The 21,276-nt window shown below is 42.3% G+C and overlaps 1 protein-coding gene across 1 annotated transcript in view; it reads left to right on the top strand.

Annotated features, from left to right (window-relative positions):
* The window catches only part of TDRD10 (tudor domain containing 10), a 62,523-nt gene that overhangs the window by 29,312 nt on the left and 11,935 nt on the right, over nt 1–21,276 (top strand). Inside the window, 3 exon segments of the mRNA XM_066257331.1 lie at nt 2,428–2,452; nt 2,455–2,497; nt 3,513–3,661. Coding sequence (XP_066113428.1) covers nt 2,428–2,452; nt 2,455–2,497; nt 3,513–3,661 — 217 coding nt within the window.

Raw genomic sequence — 21,276 nt, 5'->3', positions numbered from 1 at the left:
AACTTTTTCTGCAAAGGGTCGGACAGTAAATATTTTATGCTTTGCAAGTTATATACTTCTGTCACAAATAGTTTACTCTGGGATTGTAGCATGAAAGCAGCCTAGGCAATAAGTGAACGAATATGTGTCATGTTCCAATAAAACTTAATTGAAAAGAAAAAGGTGGTGTGTTGGATTTGGCTGGAGATTATGGTTTCTTGACACCAGTTATAGAAGATACAAAGATATTAGTTTCCTATTTTATTTTAATAATGATAAAACCTGAAGAGACAACAGCTGTGGTTTTTCATGATATAATGAAAAGGATGTAGAATTTGAAGTTTGAATCCCTGAGTTTAAATTCTGACTCATAATTGGCTGTGTAGTCTTAGAGAAAGAAGTCACTTATCCTCTCTGACCCTTATTTTTCCTTCTGAGAACAAGGACAGTTTTAACGTGTACTTCACATGGTGGTTTTCAAGATCAAAGGAAATAAGGTAGATGAAAGTGCTTCATAAACTGACAATGCTAAGCACATATTGTTTGTACTCACAAATTGCTCTGTTGCTCAGCATCTTGTAGATTCATGTGTAATAAACATTAAATATTTAAAAGTAAAGCAAATTAGAAAATTTGAATTTAAATATAATATAAACATGAAGACTGAGAAAAATGAGTTATACATAATGCATTTCTAATTTTCTCAGCCAACAAAGTGACTTTAGTTGGTAAAAGCTACTTTTAAAAGAAGATTGTATAAATGGTACACATTTTTTCCAAAACAGAATTTTCTAGGGAAAATTTGGCTTTTATCATGGTGGTAGATTTACAAGTTTAGTGTGCTGGTGGGGAAGCCGGAAGGAGGCTGTGTGGGGAAGTGCAGGTTCGAGTCGAGTGTGGAGGCCTGCAGAAGCGCGTCCAGGTGGGCAGTGGGCACAACTGTGACCTTCAAGGAAGCATTTTCAGTAGGGCAGCAACACAAGCCAGACCAGGGGCAGTTAGGAGGGAGTGGGCAGAGATGAAATGGAGGCATCAGGCGGAGCTGGCTCTTTCTACAGGTTTGGCAGAAAAGAGAAAACATAGGGTGCAGATCAACAGAGCATCAGGATCCTGAAGACATTAGCTCAAAGAAAGGGGGTTGTGTGTGTTTTGACTGAGGGCCCTAGCTAGCCCAGTGGGAAGGAGAGTGAGCAGGGGCCACTGAGCAGGGAGGCAGCCTGAGGGCAGAGCAGGAGGAGTTGAGAAAATGTCCATGGAGGGGGAAGGTGGCCCTAGCCCTGGCAGTGGAGGCCAGGCTACAGTGAGAAGAGGGGGCCAGGGAGACTTGCAGAGAAGATGTGGTGGGTGTGAGCAGCTTGATGGGAGGCTGACCAGAGACAATTTACTCCCTCAGTGTGCTGCCCACCACTTTCCTCTCCCTCTCAGACTTCACCCTACCCCATGGACTGGACGGAAGATCACCTGTGTTCCCACTAAACTAGAAGCTCCTTGAGTGCAAGGCTTATGTTGGATTCAAATCAGTATCTACTGTAGCGCTCAGCATAGGCTTGCACATAGTACGTGTTTGCTGCATGGCTGTTGAATACATGAGGAAAGAAACGAAGGAAGGTTTTTGTGAATACAAGACTTAGTCGACCTTGCACAGTAGTTGGGATAAAGCAAGCCTTCCTACCCAGGTAGGAATGAAAGCAAGATAGCCTAGATTCCTAATACACTTAAAGTCACTTCCTTCTGCCTGACCAGGCGGTGGCGCAGTGGATAGAGCATCGGACTGGGATGCGGAAAGACCCAGGTTCGAGACCCCGAGGTCGCCAGCTTGATAGTGAGCTCATCTGGTGTGAGCAAAAAGCTTACTAGCTTGGACCCAAGGTCGCTGACTCGAGCAAGGGGTTACTCGGTCTGCTGTAGCCCTACGACGGTCAAGGCACATATGAGAAAGCAATCAATGAACAACTAAGGTGTTGCAACAAAAAACTGATGATTAATGCTTCTCATCTCTTTCCGTTTCTGTCTGTCCCTATCTATCTCTCGCTCTGTCTCTGAAATAAATAAAAAGATGAAATTATAAAGTCACTTCCTTCTGGGAGTCTGCCCTGACTACCTCTCTTCTCTTCACATCTGTGTTAGATACTCATATTGTGTGCTCTTGTAGCTGTCCGTTCTTCCTCATCATGGAATTTATCACCATGTGTGAAGTGGTCTGTTTACCTGATGTCTTGTCTGTAGCCCCACTGGGCTGTTGAGCTTCAGCTGAAGGCAAGGCTTGTGTCTTTCTTGTCTCTGTATTTGCATCAATTAGCACAAAACCTGGCACACACAGCACATAATAGACTCTCATTAAGTATGTGTTCAGTTGTTTAAAGATTAGCTGGTTGGGGATCTAAAACCTTAAGAACTAGTTGCAAGTTTTGTGTCCAGGTATCTCTTTTTCATACCTTGCCATTGTAGGAGGAAATTTGGTACCTTCTGAAGGACTTAACCCTCTCCATGTTCACAAAATCCAGAGTGGCTGCAAATAGTAATGACTGTTCTTCCTTTGTTTTCTTTGAGAAGCAACTCTCCCTTTTGGTCCATTTTGCTGATGCACTGACATTGCAGACTAGCTATTGAGCTCTCAAATCCATACACACTGTGACTTGGCAAAGTGACATTTGGGAAGCCTCCTTTCCATACTTGGCAGCTAATGCTGTCTTGTGCACACAACCTTGGTTTAGGAGTCCAGAGACCTATTTTGGGTTTATTTTTGGTAATATTCTTGCTCTGTTTTGTGACTTGAGGTAAGTGACTATACTTCCCTTAGCCTTGGTTGCCTCTGGAAACTGACCTATTCATATTTTTCCTTTCTTATTTTCAAGGCAATAAAAGTGCTTTGAACTTTTGGGGAGAGTAGTATGAAAGAAGCCCAAAGCCGAACATAGCCAGATGGTGTTTATTTATTTTTTAATTTTTTTATTCAGTGAGAGGAGGGAAGGCAGAGAGACAAACTCCCACATGTGCCCCAACCAGGATCCAGGAAGCCCACTAGGGGGCAATGCTCTGTCCATCTGGGGTGTTCCTCCATTGCTCAGCAACCAAGCTCTTCTTAGCACCTGAGGTGGAGGCCATGGAGCCATTCTCAGCATCCAGGGCCAACTCTCTCCAATCGAGCCATGGCTGCAGGAGGGGAAGAGAGAGAGAGAGAGAGAGAAGCTAGAGGGGGAAGGGTGGAAAAGCAGATGGTCACTTCTCCTGTGTGCCCTGACTGGGAATTGAACTGGAACATCCACACACCAGGCGGACATTCTACCACTGAGCCAACGGGCTAGGGCCAGGTGGTGTCTAGTGGTAGAGTCAACGCATGTCTCCTGATCCCCACTGCCCAGTCCAGCCCATCCCAGCCCAGTTCTGGGCCTCAGTGATCTGCTTATGTATATGGAACTACCCCCTCTATGGCTGCAGAAGGGGAGGTGAGAGTATCAATGTTCGGGCTCAGCACCCTCCTGCAGCTCTGTCCTGAGATGTGCTCAGAGCTGCCCTGACTCCTTCCTTTGCAGCTTTGCATTTGTGGATCTGGGCTCTGAGAAGAAAGTGGTGCTTGTGATCCGGGAGCTGAATGGGAAGCTCTTCCACAATCAAAACCGGTATGTGAATTCCAACAGAAGCTCTCCTAAGAGGACCCTTGGCATGGCCGAGAGGCCCTGGGAGCTGCAGATACGTGTTCCAGGCCCTCCATGTTCTGGTGGCTTTGTGCTCCTTTTTTATAGCACTGTGGACCTGGCTTCTGTTCATCTTCCTTCCACTTGGTCTTACTGTGGAGAAGGTGGGGCTTGGATGAAATTAGGGAAATTTATGACCTTTAACAGACAAGGGCAAGGTCAGGTACAGAGAAGTTGGAATTTTTAAATAAAGGGAAGGCTGTATTCTGGGCAAGGACAAAAAGGGTTACTAGGAAATTCAGTCAGGGCTTCAGTCAAGCTTGGATATTGAAATTGAGATTTTTACTTGTTTAACGTAGCAAGCCTGTTGCTTGCATAGCCTTGTTCTGGCTGCTGCAGTGAGGTTAAGGCAAAAGTGAACAAAATCTGGTCCTTCTCTGCAGGAAGACAAATAATGCTAAAATGTGAGGAATGGGAAAGGGGCAGGGAATGGTGGGAGTAGTGCCTGGTGGAGGCTGCTTTTGTAGACAGAGAAGTGAAGACCCCTAACTAACCCTGAGAACTGTCCTCAGGTGAGATGAGCCTATTTTCAGTAGGTGGAGGTGAACCAGGAAAAAGAATCCCACTTCTGAGCCTGAATTGTTAAGGATTGACTTGGCTGCATACACGAGGAAATGTGAATGATGGTGACTTAAGTTAGCTATTTTTTTTTCCTTTCCTGTAGAACAGGGGTTGGGAACCTATGGCTTGCAAGCCAGATGTGGCTCTTTTGATGACTGCATCTGGCTCGCAGACAAATCTTTAATAATAAAAAAAATAATGTTAAAAATATAAAACTAGCCCTGGCCGGTTGGCTCAGCGGTAGAGTGTCGGCCTGGTGTGCAGGAGTCCCAGGTTCAATTCCTGGCCAGGGCACACAGGAGAAGCACCCATCTGCTTCTCCACCCCTCCCCCTCTCCTTCCTCTCTGTCTCTCTCTTCCCCTCCCACAGCCGAGGCTCCATTGGAGCAAAGATGGCCCGGGCGCTGGGGATGGCTCTGTGGCCTCTGCCTCAGGCGCTAGAATGGCTCTGGATGCAACAGAGCGATGCCCCAGAGGGGCAGAACATCGCCCCCTGGTGGGCATGCTGGGTGGATCCCGGTCGGGTGCATGCGGGAGTCTGTCTGACTGCCTCCCCGTTTCCAGCTTCGGAAAAATGAAAAAAATACACACACACACACACACACACACACACACAAAACATTCTCATGTATTACAATCCATTCATTTCCTACCGCTCATGTTCATGGTTGCGAGTGGCTAGAGCCAATCACAGCTGTCCTCTGGGACAACACCAAATTTTTATTGGATAATGTGTGACATACACAGGTCTTTATATGGCTCTCAGGGAATTACATTTTAAAATATGTAGCGTTTGTGGCTCTCTCTCAGCCAAAAAAAGGTTCCTGACCCCTGCTGTAGAAGAATTCAGGAGATTCCAAGGTTTTGTGGGAAATCTGTGATGTTATCATGGTTCCAGGCAGGAAGAAGGGGAGAGGCAAAGAGTAGAGGGCCTATGTCTTCATAAAAGGCAGGACCTCAGAAGCCCTGACCACAGTCTTGCTTATGTTTTCTTGTAGAAAACTGCAACTCTTGGCCTTAAATGCAAAGGATGCTGGGAAAGGTAGCTTTTAAAATAGACACATTGTTGCTAACCTTGGGGTTCTGTCAGTGGGGAAGGAGAGAATGCCTATTGGCAGGCAGTTAACAGGATCAGCCACAGCTGGAGAAGTTGAAGATTAGAGTTGAAAGAATGACCACAATGAGATTATCAAAGGTGGCTCCCTTGCTAGTTCCCAAATATTTTTCTCTGTTTTTTTTTTTTTTTTTTTTTTTGGGGGGGGGTTGTTTTGTTTTTTAGTGAGAGAGAGAGACAGGGACAGGAAGGGAGGAAGATGAGAAGCATCAACTTGTAGTTACGGCACTTTTAGTTGTTCATTAGATTGCTTCTCATATGTGCCTTGACCAGGGGGTTCCAGCCAAGCCAGTGACCCCTTGCTCAAGCCAGGGGCCTTAGGTTCAAGCCAGTGACCATGGGGTCATGTCTGTGATCCCATGCTCAAATCAGCAACCCCCTGCTCAAGCTGGTGAACCTATTTGCAAGCCGAATGAGCCTGCGCTCAAGCCCGCGACCTCAGGGTTTCAAACCTGGGAACTGCTCCACCACTGGTCAGGCTATTTTTCTTTTGTTTAAACTTAAAAAGACTTTTTCCATTGATTTGAGAGAGAGAGAAGCATGAACTCGTTTCATTTAGTTGTGCACTCATTGATTGCTTCTCCTACGTGCCCTGGCCAGGGGTTGAACCCATGACCTCTGGTACACCGAGTTGACGCTTTATCCATTTAGCCCCTTGGCCTCGATCAAATTCTTTTTATTCCTTTTCCTTTAAACCCTAGCCCTTTAGGAGGACAGATTGTCAGGCTATACTACTTACTAAGTTTCTTGATAGCAGTCATCTGCCATTCTTTCTGTCATGCTTTCTGGCTCACTGTCTTTCCTCAGATTCAATGTCCAAGTAAATGATCCATCTGAGAGTCTGGCCCCTTATTTTGTAAACCATTGTATTTTTAATGACCGTATTTTATTTTATTTTATTTTATTTTTATTTTAAAGGAGAGGAGGTGAGATAGTGAGACAGACTCCTATATGCGCCCTGACTGGGATCCACCTGGCAACCCCCATTTAGGGCCTATGCTCTCAAATCAGCCAAGCCTTTTTCTATGCCTGAGAATGGGATGCTGGGACCAACTGAGCTATCCTCAGGGTCCAGAACTGATGCTCGAACTAGTCGAGCCACTGGCTGTGAGAGGGGAAGAAAGAGAGAAGGGGGGAGAAGCAGATGGTTGCTCTTCTTGTGTGCCCTGACCAAAAATTGAACCTGGGACATCCATATGCTAGACCAGTGCTCTATCCACTGAGCCAACCGGCAGGGCCTCATCTTTTCTAAAGTAAAGTCAGTTTTTCATTTCCCTAGCCTTATCTCAGACCGTGTCATTGCTCATAACTGAGCCGCTCCAAAATATCTATTCAGGCACCTCACTCTGCCTCTCCCCTTCTGTGCAGCTCTCTAACTCTAGAAGAACAGTTCTCAAACTTGAGCAGTGGAGAATCAGCTGAGGAGCTTGTTCAGCAGCTTGAGGCCTATCCACAGAGATGCTGGTAGGATGTATTTAGGCCGGGCCTGAGAATTTGCACAAGTGCCAGGTTCTGGGGCTATTGGTCCTGGGACCACATTTTGAGTAGCCAGCCTCTAAAGCCCCCAAGTCTAATGATTAGACACATTGGGACCATAAATCCACTGTCCCCACCATTTCTTCACTATTCAACACTCTATTTACTTCCTCACTTCCCTTCTTAGATTCCACAGTTATAACCACCTTAGTTCAAACATCCTTAACTCCCTTAACTCACTATATATAGGTCATATCTTGCAACACCCTACTCCCGGGTGAGCCCAGCCCTCTGCCTGACCTGAAGCCGCCCTCTGAGCTGCTGGGGAAACTCATGTCCCAATATGTGTTCAGTCACAGCTTTCCCAGTCTTCCTAACTCATCTGCTTTGGAATTCTCTGGCCTTTTTACCCAAGCCCAATCTGCTATTAAGGCCATCTAATGAATTTTTTATTTCAATTAGTGTATTTTTTCAAGTTCCATTTAGTTCTTTATTTTCACCATTTCTCTGCTAAAATCTTCCATCTTTTCACGTACCGTGTCTGTTTTTTTCCTAGATTCTTTAAAATATTTAGGATAATTATAAAAATCATTTTCCGCTCTTTTCAACATCTGGGTCATTGTGGCTCTATTGACACTTCTATTGATGTTTAGCTCCTTGATTATGGGTCAAGGCTTCTTTACAAATATAGTCATTTTAATTGTATGTTGGATATTGTGAATGTTATATTCTAGAGACTTTATATTATGTCCTCTAAATAGTGTTATTTATTTATTTAGCAAAAATCAAATTAATAGCCAATCTTTTTATCTTATTCAAATTGGTTTTCTTTGTTGGGATTGGTATACGTCAATTTGAGCCTTAGTTCTTGTGCAAAATTCTTTTCCTAAGGCTTGGCTTTCAAGGGTTTTAGGAAAGGGTCTCAGGGTGCTTACCAGGGTTTCTGCATTGGGCTGGGTGGGAACTCCATTGTCTCCCAGCATTGTGAGATCCCTGTAATCTGTGCTTCTCTCTCAGCTCCTCTCCTTCACTCCTGCAGCGGCTCTTTTTTCTAGGGCTTCCTAGAATTTACCCTGCACATGGGCAGTTTGGATTCAGCCAAGCACCCCCAGGTGAGCCCCTAGGGAGCCCCTAGAGTTTTGGGACTTTTCTGTGGCTTCTTCCTCTCTGGTACCCTGTCCCAGAAATTCCTGTCACCCAAACTCTTATCTGTGTTTCTTTTGCCCAGAGAGACTGCCACTGACCACTCTAGGTTGGCTCCCCTTTGCTATGGTTGGTAAAATGTCCCAGGAAATTTCCCAGGAAAAGGCTAGAGCAGGGGTCCCCAAACTACGGCCCGTGGGCCACATGCGGCCCCCTTAGGCCATTTATCCGGTCCCCGCCGCACTTCTGGAAGGGGCACCTCTTTCATTGGTGGTCAGTGAGAGGAGCAGAGTTCCCATTGAAATACTAGTCAGTTTGTTGATTTAAATTTACTTGTTTTTTATTTTAAATATTGTATTTGTTCCTGTTTTGTTTTTTTATTTTAAAATAAGATATGTGCAGTGTGCATAGGAATTTGTTCATAGTTTTTTTTTATAGTCCGGCCCTCCAACGGTCTGAGGGACAGTGAACTGGCCCCCTGTGTAAAAAGTTTGGGGACCCCAAGCCCTGGCCGGCTGGCTCAGAGGTAGAGCGTCGGCCTAGCGTGCGGAGGACCCGGGTTCGATTCCCGGCCAGGGCACATAGGAGAAGCGCCCATTTGCTTCTCCACCCCTCCGCCGCGCCTTCCTCTCTGTCTCTCTCTTCCCCTCCCGCAGCCAAGGCTCCATTGGAGCAAAGATGGCCCGGGCGCTGGGGATGGCTCTGTGGCCTCTGCCCCAGGCGCTGGAGTGGCTCTGGTCGCAACATGGCGACGCCCAGGATGGGCAGAGCATCGCCCCATGGTGGGCGTGCTGGGTGGATCCCGGTCGGGCGCATGCGGGAGTCTGACTGTCTCTCCCTGTTTCCAGCTTCAGAAAAATGCAAAAAAATAAAAATAAAATAAATAAATAAATAAATAAATAAATAAAAGTTTGGGGACCCCTGGGCTAGAGTGAATGTGGCGCTCACCTCTTGTGCTTTCCTTTTCCCAGGCAAATGGTGCCCTGCTACCTGCTATCATTAGTCTGTGCCAGAAATGGTTAGTTCATATATTGTGTCCAGTTTTAGAGTTGTTTTGGGTGGGGGAGTAGGTTCTGTCATGCCAGAACCAGATATTAGAAAAGAGTGTGTGGGGCTTGGCTTACTTTTCTAATGGATGTAGTTTCCCAGGAATGTTCCCAATGCTTTTACAGTAGCAGTAAGGAACCAAGCCTGACTAGGCGGTGGCACAGTGGATAGAGCATCGGACTGGGATGTAGAGGACCCAGGTTCGAAACCCCAAGGTTGCTGGTTTGAGCACAGGCTCATCTGGCTTGAACATGGGCTCACCAGCTTGAGTGCGGAGTCGCTGGCTTGAGTGTGGGATCATAGACACTACCCCAAGGTTGCTGGCTTGAGCAAGGGGTCACTCACTCTGCTGTAGCCTCCTCTTCCCTGGTCAAGGCTTATATGAGAAAGCAATAAATGAACAACTAAGGTGCTGCAATGACGAATTGATGCTTTTCATCTCTCTCCCTTCCTGTCTGTCTGTCCCTATCTGTCCCTCTCTCTGACTCTCTCTGTCTCTGTCACACACACACACACACACACACACAAATGTAACCAAATGATGAACACAAGTCTCCATACTTTTGGAAATTTAAAACTACATTCCAAAGCAAACAACATGTAGGTCAAAGAAGAAACAATGACAGAAGCGTAAATATACTTAGAACTGACTAATAGGGAAAATACTTCCCATCAAAAGTTTTGCTTTTTTTTTTACTTAGTTGTTCCATTTAGTTGTGCATTCATTGGTTGCTTCTTGTATTTGCCCAGACCAGGGATCAAACCAGTGGACTCTGAACTCCGGGATGATGCTCTATGCACTGAACTACCCGGCCCAGGCCTAAAGATTTATTTATTTATTGACGTTAGAGAGAGAGAGAGTGATACTGATTTGTCGTTTTACCTCTTTGTGTGTTCACTGGTTGATTCCTATGTGTGGCCTGACCGGGGGTTGAACCTGTGACTGTGGCGCAGCAAAAGAGCAATGCTCCAATCAGCGGAGCCACCAGCCTGGCCACACACTTCCTTTTTGAAGAAACAGCCAAACTGTTTTTGGGCAGCTGTACCAACATTCTATAGTCTTGCTAAGAATATATGAGGGGTTCTCTGCATCCCCTCCAGCATTTGATGTTGTTACTGTTTTGTATTTTAGCCGTTCTAATAGGTTAGTGTAGTGATATCTTATTGTGGTTTTAATTTGCATTTCCCTAATGCTAATGACATTGAACATCTTTTCATGTGTTTATTGCCATCTGTATGTCCTCTTTGATGAGCTATATTTTCATTTCTTTTGCCCACTTTCTAATTGGATTGTTTTTTTTTTTTGTTTTTTTTTCTTTTCTTTTTTGAGAGTGAGAGAAGTAGGAGGAAGGGGGATAGAAAGAGAGAGAGAATCCTCAACTCATTGTTCCAATTAGTTGTGCACTCATTGATTGCTTCTCATATGTGCTCTGAATGGGACTCAAACCTGCGGCCTTTGAGCTGATATCCTCTGGGTCCAGCTGGTGGCTTCAGTGCTTCAGGATGAGAGTCTATCCACTCACCACCAGCCAGGGCTAATTGGATTGTTTCATTGCTATCAGATATTGAGAGTGATTTTTTTTTTTAAAGACTTTATTCATGGCCTGACCTGTGGTGGCGCAGTGGATGGAGCGTCGACCTGGAGATGCTGAGGTCGCCGGTTCGAAACCCTGGGCTTGCTTGGTCAGGGCACATATGGGAGTTGATGCTTCCGGCTCCTCCCCCCTTCTCTCTCTCTCTCTCTCTCTCTGTCTCTCTCTCTCATCTCTAAAAAATGAATAAATAAAATTAAAAAAAAAAAAGAATTGCTTTAAGAAGCACTTGTGCAAAAAACTCATATTAAAAAAAAAAAAAAGACTTTATTCATTTTAGAGAGGAGTGAGAGAGAGAGAGGGAGGGAGAGAGAGAGTGAGGAAGAGAGAGGAGCAGGAAGCATCAACTCCCATATGTACCTTGACTGGGCAAGTCCAGGGTTTCGAACCAGCGACCTCAGCATTCTAGATCAATGCTTTATCCACTGCACCACCACAGATTAGTTACTAATCTCTTGTTGGATATGTGGTTTGCAAGTATTTTTCCCTACTCTGTAACTCATTTTTTCATGCTCTTAAAAGTTTTTAGGATTTTTTTTTTTTTTTGCAGAGCAAAAGTTTTAAATTTTGATGGGGTTTAATTTATCATTTTTTCCTTATAGAACAGTGCTTTTCTTTTTTTCCAAATCTAAGAAATTTTTAGTTATCCCTAGATCCTGAAGATTTTCCCATATTTTTTCCTAAAAGTTATATAATTTTACATTTTTTAAGTTCATAATCCATTCTGAGTTAATTTTTATAAAAGCTGTGAAACTTGAGTTTATTTCTTCCTTCCCTTCCCTTCCCTTCCCTTCCCTTCCCTTCCCTTCCCTTCCCTTCCCTTCCCTTCCCTTCCCTTCCCTTCCCTTCCCTTCCCTTCCCTTCCCTTCCCTCCCCTCCCCTCCCCTCCCCTCCCCTCCCCTCTCCTTCCCTTCCTTTTCTCTTTTTTGCCTGTAGATGTTTAATTGCTCCAGCACAATTTTTTTGAGAAGGCTTTATGTCCACTATTATTTTGCTTTTGCATCTTTATCACAGTTCAGTTGGGCATATTTGTGTGGATTTATTTCTGGTTTATCAGTTTTGTTTTACTGATTTAAGTGTCTCCACCAATATACCACAATTTCAGTTACTGTAGCTATAAAAGTATTGAAACTGGGGAGGCTGATTCCTCTTACTTTATTCTTCTTTTTCAAAATTGTTTTAGCTGTTCTAGTTCCTTTGCTTTTGCATATAGATTTTAGAATAATCTTGTCTATACCTGCAAAAATATTTGCTGGGATTTTGACAGGATGTGCATTAAACTTTCATGGCAGTTTAAGGAGAATTGACATCTTTACTGTATGTTGGTCTTCCAATCCATGAATACATTATGTATTTCCATTTGTTCAGATCATCTTTAATTTCTTCAGAATTGTGTAGATTTCAGCATATAAGTCCTAGCATGTATTTTTAGACTTATATTTAAGTATTTCATTTTATTTAAGTGATTATAAATGACATTGCATTATTTATTTATGTTATTATTATTTTATTTATTTTTTTTGTGAGAGAGACAGACAGACAGACTGGAAGGGAGAGAGATGAGAAGCATCAACTCATAGTTCTGGCACCTTAGTTGTTTATTGATTGCTTTTTTGTATGTGCCTTACTGAGGGATGGAGGGGCTTCAGCAGAGCCTGTGACCCTTTGCTCAAGCCAGTGACCTTGGGCTCAAGCCAGTGACCTTGGGCTTCAAGCCAGTGACCTTTGGGCTCAAGCCAGCGACCATGATGTCACATCTATGATCCCACACTCAAGCCAGCAACCCCACACTCAAGTCGATGAGCCCACACTCAAGCCGGCAACCTCGGAGTTTTGAACCTGGGTCCTTAGTGTCCCAGGCTGATGTTCTATCCACTGTACCACCACCTGATCAGCCAATGGCATTGTATTTTTTATTTCGGTGTTCACTTGTTCATTGGTAGTATATAGAAATATAATTGGTTTTTATGTTTACCTTGTATCCTGTGACCTTGCTGAACTCAGCCATTAGTTCTAGGAGTTCTTTTTTTTTTTCTTTTTTGGTAGATTCCTTGAGATTTTCTATGTAGACAACCATATCATTTGTAAATCGGGCCATTTTTATTTTTTTCTTTCTGATTTATAAGCCTTTTGTTTCTTTTTCTTGCTTAGCACTGGCGAGAATTTCCAGCACTGTGTTGAATTAGAGTGGTCAGAATGCACACCCTTGCCTTATTCTTTTCTTTCCCTTGCCTTATTCTTTAATGGTGGAAAGCCTTCAGTCTTTCACCACAAAGTATAATGTTGTCTATAGGAATTTTTTTTAGATGCTCTCTTTTATTTTTATGTTTCTGAAAGTTTTAATCATGAATGAGTGTTTTATTAATTTTATAGGACTGCTGTAACAAAATGCCACAAACTGTGTGTCTTAGAACAACAGAAATTTATTGTCTCATAGTTCTGGAGGCTAAAAGTCCAAAAATCAAGGTGTCCACAGGGCAAAGTTCCCTCCAAAACCTGCAGGGGAATCATTTCTTGCCTCTTCCTAGCTTCCAGTGGTTTGCCAGCAATGTCTGGCATTGTTTGGCTTATAGATGCATCACTCCAATGTCTGTCTTCACGTGGCATTCTCCCTGTATGTCTTCACATTGTCTGTCTTCTGTGTCTGTCTCTGTGTCCTATATTCCTCTTCATAAGGACAGAGTCATTCATATTAGCTTAAGATACACCTTTCTGACCTCATTTTAACTTGATTACCTCAATAAAAACCTTATTTCCAAATAAGGTTGCATTCTGAGGTACTGGGGTAGGACTTAAACATATCCTTTTGGGGGGACATAATTTGGCCTATAACACATGTGGAGTTTTATGATATGCTTTTCCTATATTGAATGATATGATCATGTGATTTTATTAATTTAATTGTTAATATGGTAGATTATATTGACTGACTTTTCAAATATTGACTCAGCCTTACATTCCTGGAATAAACCCCACTTGCTCATGGTGTATAATTATTTTTATTACTTTAATTTTTAATTGTATTGCTAAATTCTATTTGTTAGTATTTTGTTAAGGATTTTTGCTTCTATTTTCATTAAGGACATTGGTCTGTAGTTTTCTTTTTTTTTTTTTTTACTTGTTTTAGTAACATAGTAATACTAGCTATATAAACTTAATTGGAAAGTGTTCTCTCCTCTTGGAAGAGACTGTAGAATTGATGTTAATTCTCCTTTAAGTGTTTGGTAGAGGCCCTGGCCGGTTGGCTCAGTGGTAGAGCATTAGCCTGGTGTGTGGATGTCCCGGGTTCGATTCCTGGCCAGAGCACACAGGAGAAGCACCCATCTGCTTTTCCACCCTTCCCCCTCTCCTTCCTCTCTATCTCTCTCTTCCCCTCCTGCAGCCAGAGCTTCACTGGAGCAAAGTTGGCCCAGGCGCTGAGGATGGCTCCATGGCCTTTGCCTCAGGTGCTAGAATGGCTGTAGTTGCAACGGAGCAATGCCCCAGATGTGCAGAGCATCGTCCCCTAGTGGGCATGCTGGGTGAATCCCAGTTGGGCACATGTGGGAATCTGTCTCTTTGCCTCCCTGCTTCTCACTTCAGAAAAATACTAAATAAATAAATAAATAAATAAATGTTTGGTAGATATCTACAGTGAAACAATCTAGGTTTGGGATTATTTCTTTTAATTATTAATTCAATTTATTCAGTAGTTATGGGGCTAGTCAAATGATCTATTTTAGATTGAGTGAGTTGTTACATCTTGTATTTTTTGAGGAAGCAGTCCATTTTGTCTAATTTGTCAATCTTCATGTTTGACAATTGTATTTGTATTTAAGTGTATAGAATTTTCTTAATATTCCTTTATTATCTATCTTTTTGATATCTTCAGGGTCAGTAGTGATATCCCAATTCATTCCTGATATTGCTAATTTTTGTCTTTTCTATCTTTTTTGTTGTTGTTGGTCTTGCTGGTGTTTCTAAGTTTTATTGATCCTTTCAGAAAATCAGACATTTGCTTCATTGATTTCTTAAACTGTTTTTATGTTTTTAATTTTATTGATTTCTGCTCAAATCTTTATTACTTGCTTTGTTCTATTTTCTTTGGGTTTAATTTTCCTTTTTTTTTTTGATGGAGACAGAGACTCAGAGGGAGGAACAGATAGGGACAGATAGGCAGGAAGGGAGAGAGATGAGAAGCATCAATTCTTTGTTGAGACTCCTGAGTTGTGCATTGATTGCTTTCACATATGTGCCTTGACTGGGGGGCTACAGCAGAGCGAGTGACCCCTTGCTCAAGCCAGCAACCCTGGGCTTCATGCCAACAACCAAGGGGTCATGTCTATGATCCCACGCTCAAGTCAGTGACCCTGCCAGCAAGCTGGTGAGCCCACGCTCAAGCTGGATGAGCCTGTGCTCAAGCCAGTGACCTTGGGTTCTGAATCTAGGTTCTCTGTGTCCCAGTCCAACACTCTATTCACTGTGCCACTGCCTGGTCAGGCTCTTTATTTCTTTAATGTCAAAGCTAAGGTAATTATTTTATGATCTTTCTTATTTCCTAATATAAGTTTTAGTGCTATAAATTTATCTTTAGGTGATGGTTTGCTTGCATGCCACCAGTTTTGACGTTATTTTCATTTTTATTCAGTTAAAAATATTTTCTAACTTTCCTTTTGATTTCTTAATCCTGTGGGTTATTTTGAATTGTGCAGTTTAGTTTCAAAATATTGAGATTTTTCACATATTTTCTATTATTGATTTCTTATTTAATTATATTGAGGTTAGAGAGAATACTTCATATGACTTGAATCCTTTTATATTTATTGAGACTTATTATATAGCTAAGGATATTGTCTATCCTGGTATATATTCCTGGGCACTTGAAAAGATATGTACACTGCTAATGTTGAGTGGAGAGTTCCATACATGTTGATTGGATTCTTTTGGTTGATAATGTTGAATTATTCAATATCCTTACTGAGTTTCTGTCTGCTTATTCTATGGGTTATTGAGAGAAGGCTGTTGAAGTATCCGATTATAATTTGTATTTCTCCTTTCAGACCAACTAGTTTTTGTGTTACATATTTTGCAGTGTTGTTGTTTGCTGCATACACATTTAGGATTGCTGTGTATTTTTGGTGGAGTGACTTTTCATAATTATATAATTATAATTATATAAAGACTGTTTTGTCTGTAGTAATTTTCTTTGCTCTAAAGTCTACTTTATCTGATGTTAATGTAGTCACTTCTGCTTTCCTTTTATTAATGCTTCCATGATATATCTTTTCCTATCTTTTTACTTTAAACTTGCCTATATCAGTATATTTGAGGTAAGCTTTTTGTAGACAGAATATAGTTGGATCATGTTTTTTAATGACAAATCTGTGTCTTTAAATTGGTATATTTAGATCATTTACATTTAATGTAATTATTGATATGTTAGGGCTCAAGTTTACCATTTTATTTTTTGTTTTTCATTTGTTCTCTTTTGTGTGTGTGACAGAGAAAGAGAGAGACAGAGAGAGGGACAGAGAGGGACAGACACACAGGAAAGGAGAGAGAGGAGAAGTATCAATTTTTTGTTGTGGCACCTTAGTTGTTCATTGATTGCTTTCTCATATGCACCTTGACCGTAGGGGGGGCTACAGCAGACCGAGTAACCGCTTGCTTAAGCCAGCGACCTTGGGCTCAAGCTGATGAGCCTTGTGCCTTGCTCAAACCAGATGAGCCCTCGCAAAAGCTGGTGACCTCGGCATCTCAAACCTGGGTCCTCCGCATCCCAGTCCAACGTTCTATCCACTGCGCCACCGCCTGGTCAGGCCATTTGTTCTCTTTTTTGTTTCTGCTTTCCTATGGTTTACTTCAGGGGTCCCCAAACTGCGGCCCGCTGAGGCTATTTATCCGGCCCCCCACCGCACTTCCGGAAGGGGCACCTCTTTCATTGGTGGTCAGTGAGAGGAGCATAGTTCCCCTTGAAATACTGGTCAGTTTGTTGATTTAAATTTACTTGTTTTTTATTTTAAATAATGTATTTGTTCCCGTTTTGTTGTTTTTTTTCTTTACTTTAAAATAAGATATGTGCACGGCCTAGCGTGAGGAGGACCCGGGTTCGATTCCCGGCCAGGGCACACAGGAGAAGCGCCCATTTGCTTCTCCACCCCTCCGCCGCGCCTTCTTCTCTGTCTCTCTCTTCCCCTCCCGCAGCCAAGGCTCCATTGGAGCAAAGATGGCCCGGGCGCTGGGGATGGCTCTGTGGCCTCTGCCTCAGGCACTAGAGTGGCTCTGGTCGCAACATGGCGACGCCCAGGATGGGCAGAGCATCGCCCCCTAGTGGGCAGAGCGTCGCCCCCATGGTGGGCGTGCCGGGTGGATCCCGGTCGGGCGCATGCGGGAGTCTGTCTGACTGTCTCTCCCTGTTTCCAGCTTCAGAAAAATGGAAAAAAAAAAAAAGATATGTGCAGAGTGCATAGGGATTTGTTCATAGTTTTTATTTATTTATTTATTTTTAGATTTTATTTATTAATTTTAGAGAGAGGAGTCAGAGAGAGGAAGAGAGAGAGAAGGGAGGGAGGAGTAGAAAGCATCAACTCCCATATGTGCCTTGACCAGGGAAGCCCGGGGTTTTGAACCGGCAACCTCAGTGTTCCAAGTTGATGCTTTTTTACCCATTGAGCCACCACAGGTCAGGCATAGTTTTTTTTTATAGTCTGGCCCTCCAATGGTCTGAGGGACAGTGAACTGACCCCCTGTGTAAAAAGTTTGGGGACCCCTGGTTTACTTGAACATTTATCTGTAGTGTTTTTTAAGTGTATCTCTTTGTATACTTTTTTAACTGGTTGCTCTAAATGTTATGTTGTATATACACAGTATATGCCTGTCAATTTTATTAGTTTGAGTGAAGTATAGAAACCTTTCCTCCTTTTACTCTTCCCTGTTTATAATGAATTGTCTTAATATTTTCTCTGTGTTCATTTGGAACAACATCAGACAGTGTTATAATTTTTGTTTCAACTGTCAAACATAATTTAGAAAATTCAGGAGGAGAAGGGAAGCCTATTGTATCTACCCATATTTTTTTCTTACTATGTTTCAAGTTTTTGTTTTGTTTTGTTTTAATCATTTCCTTTTTGTTTAGAGAACTTCTTTTGGCCATTTTTAAAGGGTAGGTCTGCTGGTGACAAATTTTGAGTTATCCCTCATTTGAGAATGTCTTAACTCCCTTCATTCCTGAAGGATATTTTCACTAGCAATAAGGTTCTTTTCTTTCAACACCTGAAAAATATTGTGCCATTTCTTTCTGGCCTTCATGGTTTCTGATGAAAAATCCTCTGTCATTCTAATTGTTTTTCCTTTATAGATAGAAGGTGTTGCTTCTCTCTGGCTGCTTTCAAAATCTTTTCTTTGTCCTTAGTTTTCAGTAGTTGAATTGTGCTGTATCTTGCTATGGATATCTTTGCAATTATGTTGTTTTGGGTTTACTCAGCTTTTTGAATCTGTAGGTATTTTTTAAATCTACTTTCTCTCTGTTGTTCAGATTGTATAATTTCTGTTGTTCTGTCTTCCGGGCACTGATTATTTCCTGTCTTTTCAATTCTGTTGTTGAGCTTATCAGCTGGGTTTTTTAATTCAGTTATTGTACTTTTCAGTTTTAAAATTCCCATTTTTAAAAATATCTTCTATCTTTTGCTGAGACTTTCTATTTCTTTCCTGAGAGTTTCTATTTTTTCATTTGTTTTAAGAGTGTTTGTAATTGCTTGTTGAAGCATTTTATTATGACTGCTTTAAAATGTCAGATACTTCTAACACCCATGTCATCTTGGTGTTGGCAGGTTCTGATTCTTTTTTTATTTGGTTTGAGGTTTTCCTGGTTTTTGATATGACAAGTGAGTTCCAATTGAAACCTGGACATTTTCTTATACATATCACGAACTCTGGGTTTCATGCAAACGGTCTGTGTTAGCTGGCTTTCTCTGACTTCCCACAGGGACAGAGGGGTGTGGCCTCATCACTGCCAGGTGAAGATAGAAGTCCCAGTTCCCCACGCTGTCTGCTAAGACAGGGGGAGCTCCTTTTCACTGTCGGTGGGAAGTTCTGATTCTCTACTGACACTCTGGTGTAGGTGACTTTGTTACCACTGGAGAAAGTCCTGGCTCTCCAGCAGGGCTCCTCTGACATAACCCCACTGTGGGGGCTTATTACTGCAGGGTGGGTGTGGATGTCCAGACTTCCCAAGTGGTCTCCACTGACACCACAGGCAGGGGCTGGGGTGGTGAGGGCTGGGATTTTACTGGCTAGGGGATGAAATTTCTGGCTGTCTAGTTGGCATTCTGTAACAATGGGGTGGAGGTGTTGGATGATTCATTACAGTTTTGTGATGGTGGAAGTCTAGGTTCCCTGCTCATCTTTGCGAGAGTGCATAGATGTTAGAGGCCATTTGTGTGTGTGCATGTGTAGCTGAAGGAGAGCAGTTATGGTTTAGATGTTAGGCTGCCCCTTTTCTGGTCGTTGGGCTATTGAAAACAGGATTTTTTTGTTGGGGCTTTTCTTGTCTGTGCCTGTTGGTGTTTTGGGGTTCTTCCATTTAAATCTAGGATATACAAGGCAAGAAGAAAACCCTGAGAACTCAATATCATGTTGTTTGTTGGTCTCAAAGTAAAAGTTGTCTTATGTTTGTTTTATATGTAACTTGAGGGGTTTTAGTTGTAGTTACCAGAAGGAATAGGAAAAGGTACTCGTATGCCATCTTCCCAGAGTAGAAGTGCTAAGAATGGTCTTTACATTTTTAAATGGCTGGGCAGGAAAATCAAAAGAAGGATACTATTTCATGACACATGAAAATTATATAAAATTCAAATTTCAGTGTCTACAAATAGTTTTATTAGAAAGCAGCCTCACTCCTTTATATATTATCTCTGTTTTCGCACAACAATAGCAAAGTTGAGTGGTTGGGACAGAGGCTGTATGGCCACCAAGTCTGAAATACTCACTCTTTGGCCCTTTACAGAAAAAGACTGTTGACCTCTGGATTATGATCCAGGATATTTTTTAAAAGCAAGCAAAAAGAAAAGCAAAATAATGACTTCTGGAAATCAATGAGAAAAGGAAACAAGCTGATATAAAATTGGGCAAGAACTGGGAATAGGCATTTTATAGACAAGGACTCACAAAAGGCAACAGGATACAGGTCATGATATTGGCCTTTCCTGTGTGCTTACCATGGGCTGGCTGGTCTTGACAAGAGCCAAGCTTGTAGGTTTTTCTGCCACCTGCTCTAAAAGGTCAGCCACCTCTGAAGCTGCTGGTTTGCACAGGTTTGCCCACCCTGGTAGAACTGTCAGCTGAAGGAGCGGGGAGTGAGGAGTGGGAGAATTTCTAAACTGAAATACCTGCCTCACACTGTATCCAAGGGCCTGTGGTTTGTTGTAATTTGTTGTATGTTTCTAGGCAGATTCTAGAGTCTTGGAATAGTTGTTTTTGACAGTTGTGTCAAGTTTTATCATTGCTTTTGGGGAGAGGATTTATCAGTTGGAATATTTTATAGTAAAATTATTTTCCAGAGGGCTAGAGGTAAAATTAGACAATCAGCTTTCACTGGTGCTGCATCCTCCTCCAGGAAGAGTTCAGGTCAAGGCAAGGGAGAAAGTATCAAATGATATAACAAACTCTCCCAGGAGTAAAGGATATGAGTTTTCAGATTAAGAGCAACCAATGATTGCCCATGATAATGAATGGGAAAATAAAAACTGACATTAAGGCACATTATAGAAATATTTTATTTTTTTAAATTTAAATATTTTAGAATTCTGGGATAAAGCTTCAGAAGGAGGATTCCCTTTGAAGGGTATGGAATTGGGTCGTGTCGTTGGATTATACAGGAAGATGATGTCCAGTTATTGAGTTTATTGGGGTGACATAGATTAATAAAATTATATAGGTTTCAAGTGTAGAATTCTATTATCATCATCTGTATGTTGTATTGTGTGTTCATCACCCCAAGTCGAGTCTCCTTCAACCACCACTTATCCCCCCTTTACCCTCTACCTCCCTCACCCCTCTTCTCTCTGGTAATCAGCATACTGTTGTCTGTGTCTATGAGATTGTTTATGTTATTGCTTAATCCCTTCATCTATTTCACCCAGCCCCCCAAACCCCCTTCCCTCTGCCAACCATCAGTCTGTTCTCTGTATCTATGAGTCTGTTAGTTTTGTTTGTTCATTTATTTTGTTCTTTAGTTTCCACATATAAGTGAAATCATATGGTATTTATTTTTCTCTGAGTAGCTTATTTCACTTAGCATTATACTCTCCAGGTCCTTCCATGCTGTCATAAAAGGTAAGATTTCCTTCTTTTTTATGTTCAAGTAATATTCCATTGTGTAAATGTACCACAGTTATTTTATCCACTCATCTACTGACAGACATTTGGGCTGCTTAAAAATCTTGGCTATTGTAACTAATGCTGCAGTGAACTTGGGGTGCTGTAAGGCTGGGTGCCATGGCTAGGTAGGTTCACATGGGATTCCGCAGACGACAGAGAAACTGTGGAGCTGGAAGATGGCGGGCCATTCTGTTTATTAGAGTCTTGCAATGGCAGACAAGCAAGCAGGCAGGGGAAACCGCTTCTCTCTCTCTCTCCCTCTCCCTCTCTCTCTCAGGACTCCCAAGCAAAACAGGTTTGGGGCACCCCTTCT

The sequence above is a fragment of the Saccopteryx bilineata genome, chromosome 2 (assembly GCF_036850765.1).
Source record: "Saccopteryx bilineata isolate mSacBil1 chromosome 2, mSacBil1_pri_phased_curated, whole genome shotgun sequence".
NCBI lineage: Eukaryota > Metazoa > Chordata > Mammalia > Chiroptera > Emballonuridae > Saccopteryx > Saccopteryx bilineata.
This window is presented reverse-complemented; position numbering and strand designations above follow the sequence as displayed.